The 16881-nt window shown below is 40.7% G+C and overlaps 1 protein-coding gene across 1 annotated transcript in view; it reads right to left on the reverse strand.

Annotated features, from left to right (window-relative positions):
- Positions 1-917: 917 nt before the first annotated feature.
- Positions 918-16881, reverse strand: part of ANAPC5 (anaphase promoting complex subunit 5) — a 99998-nt gene continuing 84034 nt past the window's right edge. The window contains exon 17 of the mRNA XM_053701738.1: positions 918-2514. Within this exon, the coding sequence (XP_053557713.1) occupies positions 2303-2514 (212 nt within the window). The 3' untranslated portion in view covers positions 918-2302. The remainder of the gene's footprint in view (positions 2515-16881) is intronic.

Genomic DNA, 16881 nt, shown 5'->3' on the forward strand with positions numbered 1-16881 from the left:
CACAGCTAAACCCAAATCCTTGCTTGAAGGGAAAAGTACCCAAAAAAGGAATCAATATCTTCAGACACCAAACTTCACCTACTCCATTGACAGAGGCAAAGAGAATGGCTGGGGGTTATGGGTAAGGGAAGTGAGACTTAACAGCTTTGCTGTGGTGCTCTTTGTCTCCTCCTGCTGGCCAGGAGTGAATATCCCACTAGTAATTGGAATGATGTTGTGGACTCTCCATGTCTTAGGAAAGAAAAAACAGTTTACATCAACTTGAAATTAAGGGAGTACAATGCTTCATCGACCTATATAGAGGTACCTGGCACTTTCGTGTTTTTCACAGGGTGACGTATAGAGCAGTCCCACCCACTCTATACGTATGTCTGAAACGTGCATCCGTGGAGCAATTATTTATGTGCATGCGTTTTTTATCTCAAATAAAGAGTTAATAAAACTCTGGAGAGGCTCTTTTATTAGAAATATATGCCCATTTCCGCATTCGCAATTGTCTTATACCCTGTCAGTGTCCCCCTAATTTGAATTAGTTGACAATATTGCGTTAACGACTATAGGTGACTTTACATTCACTTTAATTAGCCCTTTTAGGATATGCACAGATCTCAACCTGTTTTATGTCCATTTAAGCTCTTGTGTGGGTTCTTGGGCTCCTCCTAGTGGTGGGAAATATATCCCACATGTTATAGAGCCCAATAGACCATCATCATTATACAAAATAAATCTTTATTTGAATCAAGTGCACAAATGCTGGCATATCAATTTCACTCAAGTTCAATTTTCTGTAGTTATTTTAGGCACAATGATATTCCACTTGTAATCTAGTTCAATATCTTTTAAGAATGAACAATGAAAAGCTTCTCAAATGCACTATAACCCCTTGTTACAAAAGGAACACACTGACACAGAACACCTCTAATGAAAAATGCTGCATTTATTTACAAGCATCAACATACAAATCACTATACTGTACATCATTGAATGAGTCCCTATATGTTGGATAAAGAAAATAAAGAACAGTTCATATTCAAGGATCTGATAGGGGAAAGGATGAATCTTTATATATTTATATGACAATATAGTCTGAATAGTAGCCAAAGTCTAACATGACCTGCTTACAGACTAGAGAACCAATATTAATATATTATATCTTTAAGTATTGGCTTAGGTGGTTGGAAACGTTTACATGTATTTGCACAACTTCCCCATAAAATAATACTCCTGTGTGTCCATTATGTTACACTGGTCCTATTTCATTTTGTGGGAAAGGCTTCTGTCTTTAAAGGGACATAATACCCATATGCTAAATCCCTTGAAAGTGATGCAGCATAGCTGTAAAAAGCTGAAAGGAAAATATCACCTGATCATCTCTATGTAAAAAAAGGAAGATATTTCACCTCAATTTCTTCAGCTTATAAGAGTAAGTGCTCTGTTAACAGTTATACTTTTGTTAAATTTTTCAACTTGCAGCTGGCAAATAGCTAAACAATAGCCAATCAGCATCATGGTCATGATATACGTTGCTGTGATCTCATAATCTTTCACTGAAATCTCATGAGATTTCATAGTAAACGTCCATAAACTGAACAGGGAAATAACATGACGGTGCCTGCACATGCCAGATGCACACTCCCTTGCAAGTCCTGAGACTAGTATCCTGAATGGCTGCTTAAAAGGGACATAAACCCATTTTTTTTCTTTCATGATTCAGATAAGAGTACACAATTTTAAACAACTTTCAAATTTAATTCTGTTATCACATTTTCTTATTTTTCTTATTATCCTTTGTTGAAAAGCAAGGATGTAAGTTAAGAAGTGTGCACGTGTCTGCAGCACTATATTACAGCAGTTTTGCAACAATGTTATACATTAGCAGGAGCACTAGATGGCAGCACTGTTTCCTGTCATGTAGTGCTTTAGGCATTTGCACGTTGTCTACCTAGGTATCTCTTCAACAAAGAATATCAGTAGAAGGAAACAAATAATTATAATAGAAGTAAATTGGAAACTTTTTTTTAAATTGTATTCTCGAACTTAATAAAATAAATATTTTGGGTTTAAAGTCCCTTTACAATGGGTTGTGAATACTTAGGACATTTTGAGGTAAATAGCTTCCTTTTTTACATAGAGATGAGTTCAGGTGATATTTTCTAGTCAGCTTTTTACAGCTATGCAGCATCACTCATGTGCTTCCACACTTGGGTATCATGGTCCTTTAAATGGCATTACCATTTTAAACCTTTTAGGAATGTAACTTTTTGTAAACATTATGATAAACATTTATAACATGTTAATGCTACTACAGTCGGTTTATTAAAGAGACACCATGTGAGGGAAGCTCCTGATGGATCTGTCGGAAAAGCATAGAGCATTTATTCCTTTCCTGGGAATTTCCCAAGCTGTGGAACAGTCTCGCTTGCAAGTATAGGATGTCTCTTATCTGCTCTTTACAGTCCACCTTTGCAAAATAAGATTTAGCCTCATTGAGGTTAAGTATGGCTGACTCCAGAGCTGAAACAGAGACAGAAAACGAATATTAGTAACCAGTATAACATTTATAAAGTGTGTTCTACCTATCAAAACAGGTTTTATTCTCCAGAAGTCTCGACTGACATTTATCAATATCAATAAGACAAATCATTTTGCAGATAATCTTTGGTTGTGTTTTAAGAACTAAAACAACGTTGGCAAAAGCTAACAGTCAGAAGTTAATTTTGAGCGCACGAAAGACGAATGCCGAGATTGGACATAACACAATTTTGTGTCTATGCACTTGTTGGATACACTCATTCTCTTCATGAACCAGTCTACTTAAAAGTGTTTGTTTTACTACTGAATTTTGTTAACGGTAACATACCAATATAAAAACATAATTTATGCTTCTGCATAGGGATAGTCCACGACTTCATTCCTTAATGTTGGGAAAAACAACACCTGGCCACCAGGAGGCGGCAAAAACACCCCAAGCCAAATGCTTAAATATCCCTCCCACTTCCTCATTACCCCAGTCATTCTGCAGAGGGAACAAGGAAAAGTAGGAGAAACATTAGGGTATAAATGGTGCCAGAAGAATAAAATAAATAATAGGGAACTGCCCATAGAAAAAAAAAATGGGCGGAGGCTGTGGACTCTCCCTATCCGGAACGAAAGGAATTTATCTGGTAAGCATAAATTATGTTTCTCTTCCTAAGATAGGGAGAGACCATAGCTTCATTCCTTACTGTTGGGAAAACTATACCCAAGTTCCAGAGGACACTGAATTAATAACGGGAGGGAACAAAAAACAAATAAAGGAGAATCACAAGAAAGAGCAGAAAGTTCATAAACTCTCCTAGCAGAGAAAGGTAGCCAAAAGAAACAAAACCTTCCAGGAATGAAACTTAATATCCACCATGTGCATAGGCTTAAATGAAGGAGCCTATTCTCTGAGGGCACCACAGCCTGCAAAACTTTTCTCCCGAAAGCTACTTCAGCCGAAGCAAAAACATCAAACTTGTAAAATTCTGAAAAAGTATGTAAGGAGGACCAGGTAGCTGCCTTACAAATCTGATCCATAGAGGCCTCGTTCTTAAAGGCCCAAGAGGAAGCCACTGCTCTAGTGGAATGAGCCGTTATCCTCTCAAGAGGATGATGTCCCGCTGTCTCGTAAGCTAAGAGGATGACACTCCTTAACCCAAAAGATAGGGAAGTCGAAGTAGCCTTCTGCCCCTTACGCTTCCCTGAATAGACAACAAACAAAGAGGAAGATTGCCTAAACTCTTTGTTAGCCTGAAGATAGAACTTCAAGGTGCGAACCACATCCTAATTGTGAAGTAAGCGTTCCTTAGATGAAGGAGGATTGGGACACAAGGAAGGAACCACAATCTCCTGATTGATGTTGCGATCTGACACAACCTTAGGAAGAAAACCTAATTTAGTATGTAAAACTGCCTTATCTGCATGAAAAATCAGATAAGGGGGCTCAAATTGCAAAGCAGAGATCTCAGAAACTCTGCGCGCAGAGGCAATAGCCAATAAAAAGAGAACCTTCCAAGATAACAATTTAATGTCAACGGAATGCAGAGGCTCAAACGAAACCTGTTGCAAAACCCGAAGAACAAGATTAGGCTCCAAGGAGGAGCCCCAGATCTAAACATAGGTCTGATCCTAATCAGAGCCTTAACAAACTACTGCACGTCTGGAAGCTCAGCTAGTCTCTTGTGCAATAAAACCGACAGGGCCGAAATCTGTCCCCTCAGGGAACTAGCAGAAAGGCCCTTCTCCAGCCCATCCTGAAGAAAAGATAACATCCTGGCAACCTTAACTCTGTGCCAGGAAAAACCACGCTCTTCACACCAGAATAAGTAGGTCCTCCACACCTTGTGGTAGATACGCCGAGTAACTGGTTTACGAGCTTTAATTAGAGTATCAATGACAATCTCGGAGAAACCTCTCCTGGCTAAGACTAAGCATTCAATCTCCACGCAGTCAGCCTCAGAGAATCTAGATTTTGATGAACAAATAGACCTTGTATCAGCAGGTCTCTGCAACAAGGTAAGTTCCACGGAGGAGATGAGGACATCCCCACTAGATCTGCAAACCACGTCCCTCGCGGCCACGATGGAGCAATTGGGATTACTGATACCCGCTCCTGCTTGATGCGGGCCACCACTCGAGGAAAAAGCGGTAATGGAGGAAAGAGATATATGAGTGAACCTCCAGGGCACTGCAATCTATTAGATCCGCTTGGGGATCCCTCAAACTCGACCCGTACCTGGGTAGCTTGGTATTGAGACAGGACGCCCTGAGATCTATCTCTGGCGTCCCCCACTTGCTGCATAGCTCTGCAAACACCTTGGGATGGAGAGATCATTCCCCTGGATGGAAGGATTGCCTGCTGAGAAAATCCGCCTCCCAATTGTCCACACCCGGAATGTGGATCGCTGACAGCGAACAGCTGTGGGCCTCCGCCCACTCCAGAATCTGAGATACTTCCTTCATCGCCAAGGATCTTCTCGTTTTCCCCTGATGGTTGGTAAGCCACCGAGGTTATAGTGTCTGATTGGAATCTGATAAACTGGGATGAACCCAGAAGTGGTCAAGCCTTCAAGGCCTTGAAGATTAATGGTAGTTCCAAAATATTGATTGGGAGAGAGGACTCCTCCTGAGTCCACAACCCCTGTGCCTTCCTGGCACCCCATCCAAATAGGCTTGCATCCGTAGACACAATGTCCCAGGATGGTCTTAAGAAGCGATCTGGACAGAGCCACCAAGAGAGAGATCTCTCGACCGGCTGTCTAATACAATCTGTTGAGACAGATCTGAATGATCGCCGTTCCACAGATCTGAATGATCGCCAGGTTCCATCTCAGACCTTTACAGTTGTAAAGGTCTGAGATGGAACCTGGCAAAAGGAATGATGTCCATGCAGGACACCATGAGACCAATCACCTCCATACACTGGCCACAGAGGGACTCAAGGAGGTCCGGAGGGCAAGACATTCTGAAGTTAGCTTGCAATGTCTCTTGTCTATTAGAAATATCATCATGAATATGGAGTCTATTATAGTACCTAGGAATTCCCCCCTAGTACTTGGGATAAGAGATAAACTTTTCCAAGTTTATCTTCCATCCATGTGATCGAAGAAGATTGAGAAAGGACTCAGAGAATTCCTTCGCAAGACGAAAGGGTGGTGCTTGCACCAGAATATCGTCCAAGTATGGGGCTACTGCAATACCCAGAGTTCTGCCAACGGCTAGAAGAGCCCCCAGAACCTTCGTAAAGATTCTTGGAGCACTAGCTATGCCAAACGGAAGGGCGATGAACTGGAAGCACGGGTCCAGGAATGCAAACCTCAGGAACTGAAAGTGTTCCCTGTGGATTGGAACATGAAGGTAATCCTTCAGATCTATAGTGGTCATAAACTGGCCTTCCTGAATTAAAGGGAGAATGGACCTCATCATCTCCATCATGAAGGAAGGCACACTGAGAAATTTGTTTAAGCACTTTAGGTCCAGAATTGGGCAGAAAGTTCCGTCCTTCTTTGGGACCATGAAAAGGTTTGAATAAAACCCCAAACCTCTTTCTTTGATAGGCATCGGGACAGCAACTCCTAAGGAAAGGCATCCCTCTTTTTTGGTCTGGTAGACAGATTCAAGAGAAGGAATCTGCCCCTTGAAACAGTCTGCCCCATACATGATCCGATCCCAGATCGGGGCCGCCCCTTCATGCTGATTTGTTTTTGGCGTGCTTCTTATTCTGCATGGATTTATGCCAGGATTGAGCCAGCTTCCAAGTACTCTTGGGTTGCTCGGCCTTGGAGGATTGTTGTCATTGGGATTTGTCAGAACGAAAATTAGAAGATTGTCGTCCCTTAGACTTGTTCTTCTTATCTTGTGGTAGGAAGGCACTCTTGCCTCCGGTAACCGTAGAAATAATGGAGGCCTGGACCAAATAAAATATTTCCCTTTAAGGGAAGAGAAAGGAGTCTGGACTTTGAAGTCTTGGTCTGCGGGTATGACTTCTACCAGAGGGCACAGCAGGCTAGGACTGCAAAGCCAGAGGCATTTGCATTTAGGTGAAAAATTTGCATTTTCGCATCACAGATAAAAGAATTAGCAATTCTCAGAGCTTTAATTCTGTCTTGAATATCCTTGAGGGGAGACTTCACCTCAATGAGTTCCGACAAAGAGTTGCACCAGTAGGTAGCCACACCGGAAACCGCAGCCGCCGGTTGAAACAAAAATCCTGTATGTTGAAACATCTTTCTCAGAAAGGTTTCCATTTTCTTATCCATCGGCTCTCTGAACGAAGAACTATCCTCAAGAGGTATAGTAGTACGTTTAGCAAGAATAGAGATAGCACCATACACCTTAGGAATGGAGCCCCACAAATCCAGCTGAAAGTCCAGGACCGGAAACAACTTTTTAAAAGTAGACAAGGGGGAAAAGGAAAAACCAATTATTTCCCATTCGTTCTTAATAATGTTCGCCATCTTAACCGGCACAGGAAAAGTCAAAGGAACTTTCCTGTCTTCGTAAACTCTGTCTAATTTAAGTATCATAGGTTCTTCACGCAGCGCGGCCTCTGGAACCTTTAATGTAGACAGAACCTCCTTTAATAAAAAAACCGCCAGTGCTCAATTTTAAATCTAAAGGACGTTTTCTCCTCAGCAGGAGGCTTAGATGCCAAGGACTCCGACCCAGAAAGTTCACCCTCTGAAGCTACAGAGGTTAACTCATCAGCGGATAACTGGGGCATAATAGCTAAATCCGATAAAATATTTAGATGACTCCGGATCAGGAGAGCTATGTTTAACCTTTCTCTTGCGTTTGTTAGAGCGAGGTAATGCACTGAGGGCTGCTGACACCACCGTTTGTAACTGCACAGCAAAGTCCGCAGGAAGAAGGCCCCCTCCGAAAGGAGAATTAGATGTGCTACGGGGAACTGCATGTGGCGTGGATAATGTAGCAAGGGTAGTAATCTCACGGGACGCAAAGTCCTGAGAGGTAGATGGCTCAGAGGGACTAAGAGCCTTAGCAAACTTGTCTCCCTTCTTAGACTTTATAATGGTGTTAAGGCATGTGGAACATAATTGAGTGGGCGGGAAAACCACGGCCTCCTCGCAATATAAAAAGGTATGATTTAGTACAGAAGGAGTACCTTCTAACATGTCAGAGTCCTCCATAGCTTAAGTTATACCCACAGAAGGACATAAAAAAACAATTTTTTTATTAAAGGAAACTGCACCTTTATACTCCCAATGGCTGGGGCACTCACCACCTCCTAGACCCAGACAGTTAACAGAGGAAACGCTCTTCTCAGGTTCAAGTCTCAGCCAGAATGGAGGAAATGAACATAAACCACACCCGGTCATATGGAGTCCAAGACAGTACTTCCCATGTTATTACAAGTACAGCAAGTAATAGGAGCTGTGCAACACTTTCAAAAACAAAAGTGAAACTTAAAAAAGTGAAACCCTATTTGTTCCAGCCAAAAACACACAGTCTCTCAGCCCAGGAAAGAAATCACACAAAGCAGCATGTAAATAATTAATAAACTGATGAATTAACCCCAACTGTTCAATAAACCCCCTTTATAAGGATATTAACCCTGGATCCTATCAAGGTATAAAGGAGCCACACTGTGATCCTGTTACAGCGTTTTATGTGTAAAAATTGAAACAATCTTACCTCCAGGATCCATGCTGTGGAACAGAACACAGCCTCTCAAGTGTGACAGTCTTATAGCAGCGCTCCTGACATGGACTTGAGTGAGAGAAAGCAGCCAGTGAAACTTGTCAACACTGATTGCTTAGGAGCTGTTAGCAGTAGTCTGGATGGTAGCGCAGAAAAACTTTCCCTGCATCTCCAGACTCTAACTTTCATCAATACTCTCACTTAGAAGTTGACATGACTACTTAAAACTCCAGTCCTATCTCAAAGGGCAGATACCCTTTTTCAGGACTTTCTGAATCTTCTGCCACCTCCTAACGTTAAGAAAGGCAAAGAATGGGGTAATGAGGAAGTGGGAGGGATATTTAAGCCGTTGGCTGGGGTGTCTTTGACTCCTCCTGGTGGCCAGGTGTTGTATTTCCCAACAGTAAGGAATGAAGCCGTGGACTCTCCCTATCTTAGGAAGGAAAAAACAGCTAAAGTAAAATTCTTGGAAAAAAGGTTAACACAAAACAGTGTAAATAGGGGCGCTATCACTTTAAAATTGTGCAATTCTGCACAAATAGAGACTCAGATACTTAGTATGGATCGATACTAAAAATTCAGTATAAATACAATACAATATTGCAATATATCGATAGAATGTAGGTAATACTTTACTGAATTTTGACTAAATAAGTATGTAAACTTAAAGTCCAATAAACATATGTGTTGTGAGTCACACAAACATGGATAGGCTGCTCTCCTCAGGAAAAAGTCTGTCCACTTCAAAGTATGTCTATAAGAAAAGGAGAAGGCGCCAAGATAGCGTAATTCTGCAAAGGAATTGCTGAGTATATAAACTTAGACTAAATACACCCACATGTAATCAAGCACTGTAACGTAGTGCAAACTGGGCAGGCCGGATCCTCTGAGTTGTCCAGCAAACACTCCTCAGGTGCATATGACAAAACGGTGCAAAAGAGTGTGTTTCACTCTGAGATATGCTCTATAAAAGAAACAATCCCCACATAGCGTAATACTGTAAAGAAATATTATTTGATTGGTAGGTGGATAGTTTACAGTCACTTGTGGTCTAGCACTGTAATGTAGTGCAGACTAGGCAAACCGGAACCTCTGAGTTGTCCGGTAAACTCTCCTCCACATTCAAATACAACCAGGTGTGTTGTATGTCTTTCAGCTCACTCGCAGGGTAAAAAATGCAATTACCATTCACAGAATAGTGATTATTTGTGAGTGGGAAAAAATGAATAAGCCAAAAATAGCAAGTAATTTTAAAACTTAAAAACAAGTGTTTATTAACCCCTTAGTGACCAGAGCACTTTTCCATTTGTTGACCGTTTGGGACCAAGGCTATTTTTACATTTCTGCGGTGTTTGTGTTTAGCTGTAATTTTCCTCTTACTCATTTACTGTACACACATATTATATACCGTTTTTCTCGCCATTAAATGGACTTTCTAAAGATACCATTATTTTCATCATATCTTATAATTTACTATTAAAAAAATTATAAAATATGAGGAAAAAATGGAAAAAAAACAATTTTTTCAAACTTTGACCCCCAAAATCTGTTGCACATCTACAACCACCCAAAAATACCCATGCTAAATAGTTTCTAAATTTTGTCCTGAGTTTAGAAATACCCAATGTTTACATGTTCCTTGCTTTTTTTGCAAGTTATAGGGCACTAAATAAAAGTAGCACTTTGCTATTTCCAAACCACTTTTTTTCAAAATTAGAGCTAGTTACATTGTGACACTGATATCTGTCAGGAATCCCTGAATATCCTTTAACATGTATATATATATATTTAGAAGACATCCCAAAGTATTGATCTAGGCCCATTTTGGTATATTTCATGCCACCATTTCACTACCAAATGCGATCAAATAAAAAAAAATGTTCACTTTTTCACAATTTTTTTCACAAACTTTAGGTTTCTCACTGAAATTATTTACAAACAGCTTGTGCAATTATTGCACAAATGGTTTTAAATGCTTCTCTGGGATCCCCTTTGTTCATAAATAGCAGACATATATGGCTTCTACGTTGCTTTTTGGTAATTAGAAGGCCGCTAAATGCCACTGCGCACCACACGTGTATTATGCGCAACAGTGAAGGGGTTAATTAGGGAGCATGTAGGGAGCTTGTAGGGTTAATTTTAGCTTTAGTGTAGTGTAGTAAACAACCCCAAGTATTGATCTAGGCCCATTTTGGTATATTTCATGCCACCATTTCACCGCCAAATGCGATCAAATTAAAAAAAACTTTAAATATTTCACAATTTTAGGTTTCTCACTGAAATTATTTACAAACAGCTTGTGCAATTATGGCACAAATTGTTGTAAATGCTTCTCTGGGATCCCCTTTGTTCAGAAATAGCAGACATATATGGCTTTGGCGTTGCTTTTTGGTAGTTAGAAGGTCGCTAAATGCCGCTGCGCATCACACGTATATTATGTCTAGCAGTGAAGGAGTTAATTAGGTAGCTTGTAGGGAGCTTGCAGGGTTAATTTTAGCTTTAGTGTAGAGATCAGCCTCCCACCTGACACATCAGACCCCCTGATCCCTCCCAAACAGCTCCCTTCCCTCCCCCACCCCACAAATGTCCCCGCCATCTTAAGTACTGGCAGAAAGTCTGCCAGTACTAAAATAAAAGTTTTTTGGGGGGGGTTTAGGTTTTTTTAAAAAAAATAAAAAATTCTTCTGCTGTGTAGGACCCCCCTTAGCCCCCAACCTCCCTGATCCCCCCACCAAACAGCTCTTTAACCCCCCCCCCGCCGCCTTTATTGTGCACCATATTGGGTACTGGCAGTTTGAAAAATAATAATGTATTTACATTTATTTTATTAAATATTTTTGTAGTGTAGCTGCCCCCCCCCTCAACATCCAACCCCCCACCCTCTCCCAGATGCCTTGATTTGAAAATCCCACCCTCCCCAGTCCTCTCTCCCACCCTCCAGATCTACAGCATATTGATGCTGTTTGCATTGATCTCTCGTGCGCGTGCACGCGCACCAGCACAAGATCCCTCCCCCCTCCTCCACCAATAACTGCCCACCCGCCTCCCTGGATGAGCTCCCACCCACCAACGGTAATGGCTATCGATAGCCGATGCAGAGAGGGCCACAGAGTGGCTCTCTCTGCATCGGATGGCTAAAAACAGTTATTGCAGGATGCCTCACTATTGAGGCATCACTGCAATAACATGAAAGCAGCTGGAAGCTATCAGGATCGCTTCCACTGCTTTCAAAGACCAACGACGTATGGGGTACGTCCTTGGTCATTAACTGCATTTTTTTGCAGGACGTACCCCATACGTCGTTGGTCGTTAAGGGGTTAAACACATAAATTCAGCAACGCGTTTCTCAGTAATGTCACGGTTTCCTCAGGCTGATTACATGTGAGTGTATTTAATCTAAGTTTATATACTCAGCAATTCCTTTGCAGAATTACGCTATTTTGGCGCCTTCTCCTTTTCTTATAGATAAAGTAAAATTCTGCCATTTTAAAACCTTGACATGTTCCCCCAGCTGATGACAAAATTCATAAACACCAAAGGTTGTACTGCTAAAAAAAAAGTAGCTATAGTCTGTAGCCACATAGTGAGAGCTGGAAGTACTGAAGTAGAACAAAAGCAGTAAATACCATTGCTCCACTGAACAGCTCCTTTAAAGTGTAGTTACACTTCCTGTGCCACCTTTTTCTTACACGTGACAGAAGATTCCTTTCAGAGGCACAGTAGCTAACATCAACATGGACATTTATAAGTATTACTTTTTTTATTGAGGTTTCATGCCAAAATTGCAGACAGTTTAAAAAAAATTAAGTCGTCTTTTTGAGAATGCTTAAACAGTGCCACATGTTATAATGGAACCTTCTGCATTGTATATAGTAAATTCACCACTTTTTGTATGACCATGTAGAAGAGGGGATCTAAGAGTATCTCATGCTATACTAACATAGAATGTCAGCGTTTAATACTTCTCAAACCTGCCAATGTGGCCAAACCTCAAACAATAAACCAAAAGGATTTGTAAGCATCTTGTCAACTAACCTCAAGCCATTCAAAATATTTGAAAATTACCTGAAATCTGTTAAATAGCATATCTAAGCAAACCGTTGCTATATATGCAAAAATATATTTAAAAAAAAATATATAAATTTATATAAAAAGGGGGAAAAAGCTTGTTACAGAACAGGTTTTGCAATCCCTTATCTTAGATATTTTAGGCTTTTATCTAGACATAATGGCACATATATGAAATGAAAAGTAACCAAGTACAACAGAGCTTGTTACTCCACCCCACCCAGTAGAAATTAATCTGTTAAAGGTGGTTCTTGGCGACAGAAAAAATGTATACACCTAAAACATGAAAATATATAATCTTTCACAAGATGTTTGGACCATATTTAAATGTCAACTGCAATTGTCTGTTACATGAAATCTGACACATCAAGTTACTTGTATTAACATATGTACTTTACAGTATCTGAACAAAGAGAATCAGGACCTCTTGTCACTTTATATTTATAGAGAGTGAACATGACTCAAGTCTTTGGGGTTTACACAGAAAAGTAAATGGTTTTCAGCAAACTGGGCTTGGGTCACCAGCTGGGAGATGCCACTCACTATCCAATTCAAGGACACTATGTTTCTCCAAGACCATCTTACTTCAAAATAGAATAATCCCAGTCCGGAGCACTCCAGCAAGGCTTACAAGCAACCTTACGGGGGGGGGGGGGGGGGGGGTTAAAGATGGTAGCTCCACTGGCACAATGAGTCACTAGGCCTCAATATAGCTCCTCCACCATAGAAGTAATCAGCTGTGCAATGATCAGATAAAATCTACCTTGGAACTATGCTGGTGGTATAGTAAGGTGAAATATTGAAGGATAAATAACATCCAGAGCTCTATATGATTAAGTTCATGTCTGCCTCCTGGAAGTTCCCCATAAAATATGAAATTTTGCTGTCACTATTATTAATGTTGTCCTGAGCTGTTGAAATTTGATCAGGATATGTAGTTAGACAAAAAGAGAAAACATAATTTATGTAAGAACTTACCTGATAAATTCATTTCTTTCATATTAGCAAGAGTCCATGAGCTAGTGACGTATGGGATATACATTCCTACCAGGAGGGGCAAAGTTTCCCAAACCTCAAAATGCCTATAAATACACCCCTCACCACACCCACAATTCAGTTTAACGAATAGCCAAGAAGTGGGGTGATAAAAAAGTGCGAAAGCATATAACATAAGGAATTGGAATAATTGTGCTTTATACAAAATCATAACCACCACAAAAAAAGGGCGGGCCTCATGGACTCTTGCTAATATGAAAGAAATGAATTTATCAGGTAAGTTCTTACATAAATTATGTTTTCTTTCATGTAATTAGCAAGAGTCCATGAGCTAGTGACGTATGGGATAATGACTACCCAAGATGTGGATCTTTCCACACAAGAGTCACTAGAGAGGGAGGGATAAAATAAAGACAGCCAATTCCTGCTGAAAATAATCCACACCCAAAATAAAGTTTAACGAAAAATATAAGCAGAAGATTCAAACTGAAACCGCTGCCTGAAGTACTTTTCTACCAAAAACTGCTTCAGAAGAAGAAAATACATCAAAATGGTAGAATTTAGTAAAAGTATGCAAAGAGGACCAAGTTGCTGCTTTGCAGATCTGGTCAACCGAAGCTTCATTCCTAAACGCCCAGGAAGTAGAAACTGACCTAGTAGAATGAGCTGTAATTCTCTGAGGCGGAGTTTTACCCGACTCAACATAGGCAAGATGAATTAAAGATTTCAACCAAGATGCCAAAGAAATGGCAGAAGCTTTCTGGCCTTTTCTAGAACCGGAAAAGATAACAAATAGACTAGAAGTCTTACGAAAAGATTTCGTAGCTTCAACATAATATTTCAAAGCTCTAACAACATCCAAAGAATGCAACGATTTCTCCTTAGAATTCTTAGGATTAGGACATAATGAAGGAACCACAATTTCTCTACTAATGTTGTTGGAATTCACAACTTTAGGTAAAAATTCAAAAGAAGTTCGCAACACCGCCTTATCCTGATGAAAAATCAGAAAAGGAGACTCACAAGAAAGAGCAGATAATTCAGAAACTCTTCTGGCAGAAGAGATGGCCAAAAGGAACAAAACTTTCCAAGAAAGTAATTTAATGTCCAATGAATGCATAGGTTCAAACGGAGGAGCTTGAAGAGCTCCCAGAACCAAATTCAAACTCCAAGGAGGAGAAATTGACTTAATGACAGGTTTTATACGAACCAAAGCTTGTACAAAACAATGAATATCAGGAAGAATAGCAATCTTTCTGTGAAAAAGAACAGAAAGAGCAGAGATTTGTCCTTTCAAAGAACTTGCGGACAAACCCTTATCTAAACCATCCTGAAGGAACTGTAAAATTCTCGGTATTCTAAAAGAATGCCAGGAAAAATGATGAGAAAGACACCAAGAAATATAAGTCTTCCAGACTCTATAATATATCTCTCGAGATACAGATTTACGAGCCTGTAACATAGTATTAATCACAGAGTCAGAGAAACCTCTTTGACCAAGAATCAAGCGTTCAATCTCCATACCTTTAAATTTAAGGATTTCAGATCCTGATGGAAAAAAGGACCTTGTGACAGAAGGTCTGGTCTTAACGGAAGAGTCCACGGTTGGCAAGAGGCCATCCGGACAAGATCCGCATACCAAAACCTGTGAGGCCATGCCGGAGCTACCAGCAGAACAAACGAGCATTCCTTCAGAATCTTGGAGATTACTCTTGGAAGAAGAACTAGAGGCGGAAAGATATAGGCAGGATGATACTTCCAAGGAAGTGATAATGCATCCACTGCCTCCGCCTGAGGATCCCGGGATCTGGACAGATACCTGGGAAGTTTCTTGTTTAGATGGGACGCCATCAGATCTATTTCTGGAAGTTCCCACATTTGAACAATCTGAAGAAATACCTCTGGGTGAAGAGACCATTCGCACGGATGCAACGTTTGGCGACTGAGATAATCCGCTTCCCAATTGTCTACACCTGGGATATGAACCGCAGAGATTAGACAGGAGCTGGATTCCGCCCAAACCAAAATTCGAGATACTTCTTTCATAGCCAGAGGACTGTGAGTCCCTCCTTGATGATTGATGTATGCCACAGTTGTGACATTGTCTGTCTGAAAACAAATGAACGATTCTCTCTTCAGAAGAGGCCAAAACTGAAGAGCTCTGAAAATTGCACGGAGTTCCAAAATATTGATCGGTAATCTCACCTCCTGAGATTCCCAAACTCCTTGTGCCGTCAGAGATCCCCACACAGCTCCCCAACCTGTGAGACTTGCATCTGTTGAAATTACAGTCCAGGTCGGAAGCACAAAAGAAGCCCCCTGAATTAAACGATGGTGATCTGTCCACCATGTTAGAGAGTGTCGAACAATCGGTTTTAAAGATATTAATTGAGATATCTTTGTGTAATCCTTGCACCATTGCTTCAGCATACAGAGCTGAAGAGGTCGCATGTGAAAACGAGCAAAGGGGATCGCGTCCGATGCAGCAGTCATAAGACCTAGAATTTCCATGCATAAGGCTACCGAAGGGAATGATTGTGACTGAAGTTTTCGACAAGCTGTAATCAACTTTAGACGTCTCTTGTCTGTTAAAGACAGAGTCATGGACACTGAATCTATCTGGAAACCCAGAAAGATTACCCTTGTCTGAGGAATCAAAGAACTTTTTGGTAAATTGATCCTCCAACCATGATCTTGAAGAAACAACACAAGTCGATTCGTATGAGATTCTGCTAAATGTAAAGACTGAGCAAGTACCAAGATATCGTCCAAATAAGGAAATACCACAATACCCTGTTCTCTGATTACAGACAGCAGGGCACCGAGAACCTTTGTAAAAATTCTTGGAGCTGTAGCTAGGCCAAACGGCAGAGCCACAAACTGGTAATGCTTGTCCAGAAACGAGAATCTCAGAAACTGATAGTGATCTGGATGAATCGGAATATGCAGATATGCATCCTGTAAATCTATTGTGGACATATAATTCCCTTGCTGAACAAAAGGTAAGATAGTCCTTACAGTTACCATCTTGAACGTTGGTATCCTTACATAACGATTCAATATTTTTAGATCCAGAACTGGTCTGAAAGAATTCTCCTTCTTTGGTACAATGAAGAGATTTGAATAAAACCCCATCCCCTGTTCCGGAACTGGAACTGGCATAATTACTCCAGTCAACTCTAGATCTGAAACACATTTCAGAAATGCTTGAGCTTTTACTGGATTTACTGGGACACGGGAAAGAAAAAATCTCTTTGCAGGAGGTCTCAACTTGAAACCAATTCTGTACCCTTCTGAAACAATGCTCTGAATCCAAAGATTGTGAACAGAATTGATCCAAATTGTCTTGAAAAAACGTAACCTGCCCCCTACCAGCTGAGCTGGAATGAGGGCCGCACCTTCATGTGGACTTAGAAGCAGGCTTTGCCTTTCTAGCTGGCTTGGATTTATTCCAGACTGGAGATGGTCTCCAAACTGAAACTGCTCCTGAGGATGAAGGATCAGGCTTTTGTTCTTTGTTGAAACGAAAGGAACGAAAACGATTATTAGCCCTGTTTTTACCTTTAGATTTTTTATCCTGTGGTAAAAAAGTTCCTTTCCCACCAGTAACAGTTGAAATAATGGAATCCAACTGAG

The sequence above is a fragment of the Bombina bombina genome, chromosome 2, assembly GCF_027579735.1.
Source record: "Bombina bombina isolate aBomBom1 chromosome 2, aBomBom1.pri, whole genome shotgun sequence".
Classification (NCBI taxonomy): domain Eukaryota; kingdom Metazoa; phylum Chordata; class Amphibia; order Anura; family Bombinatoridae; genus Bombina; species Bombina bombina.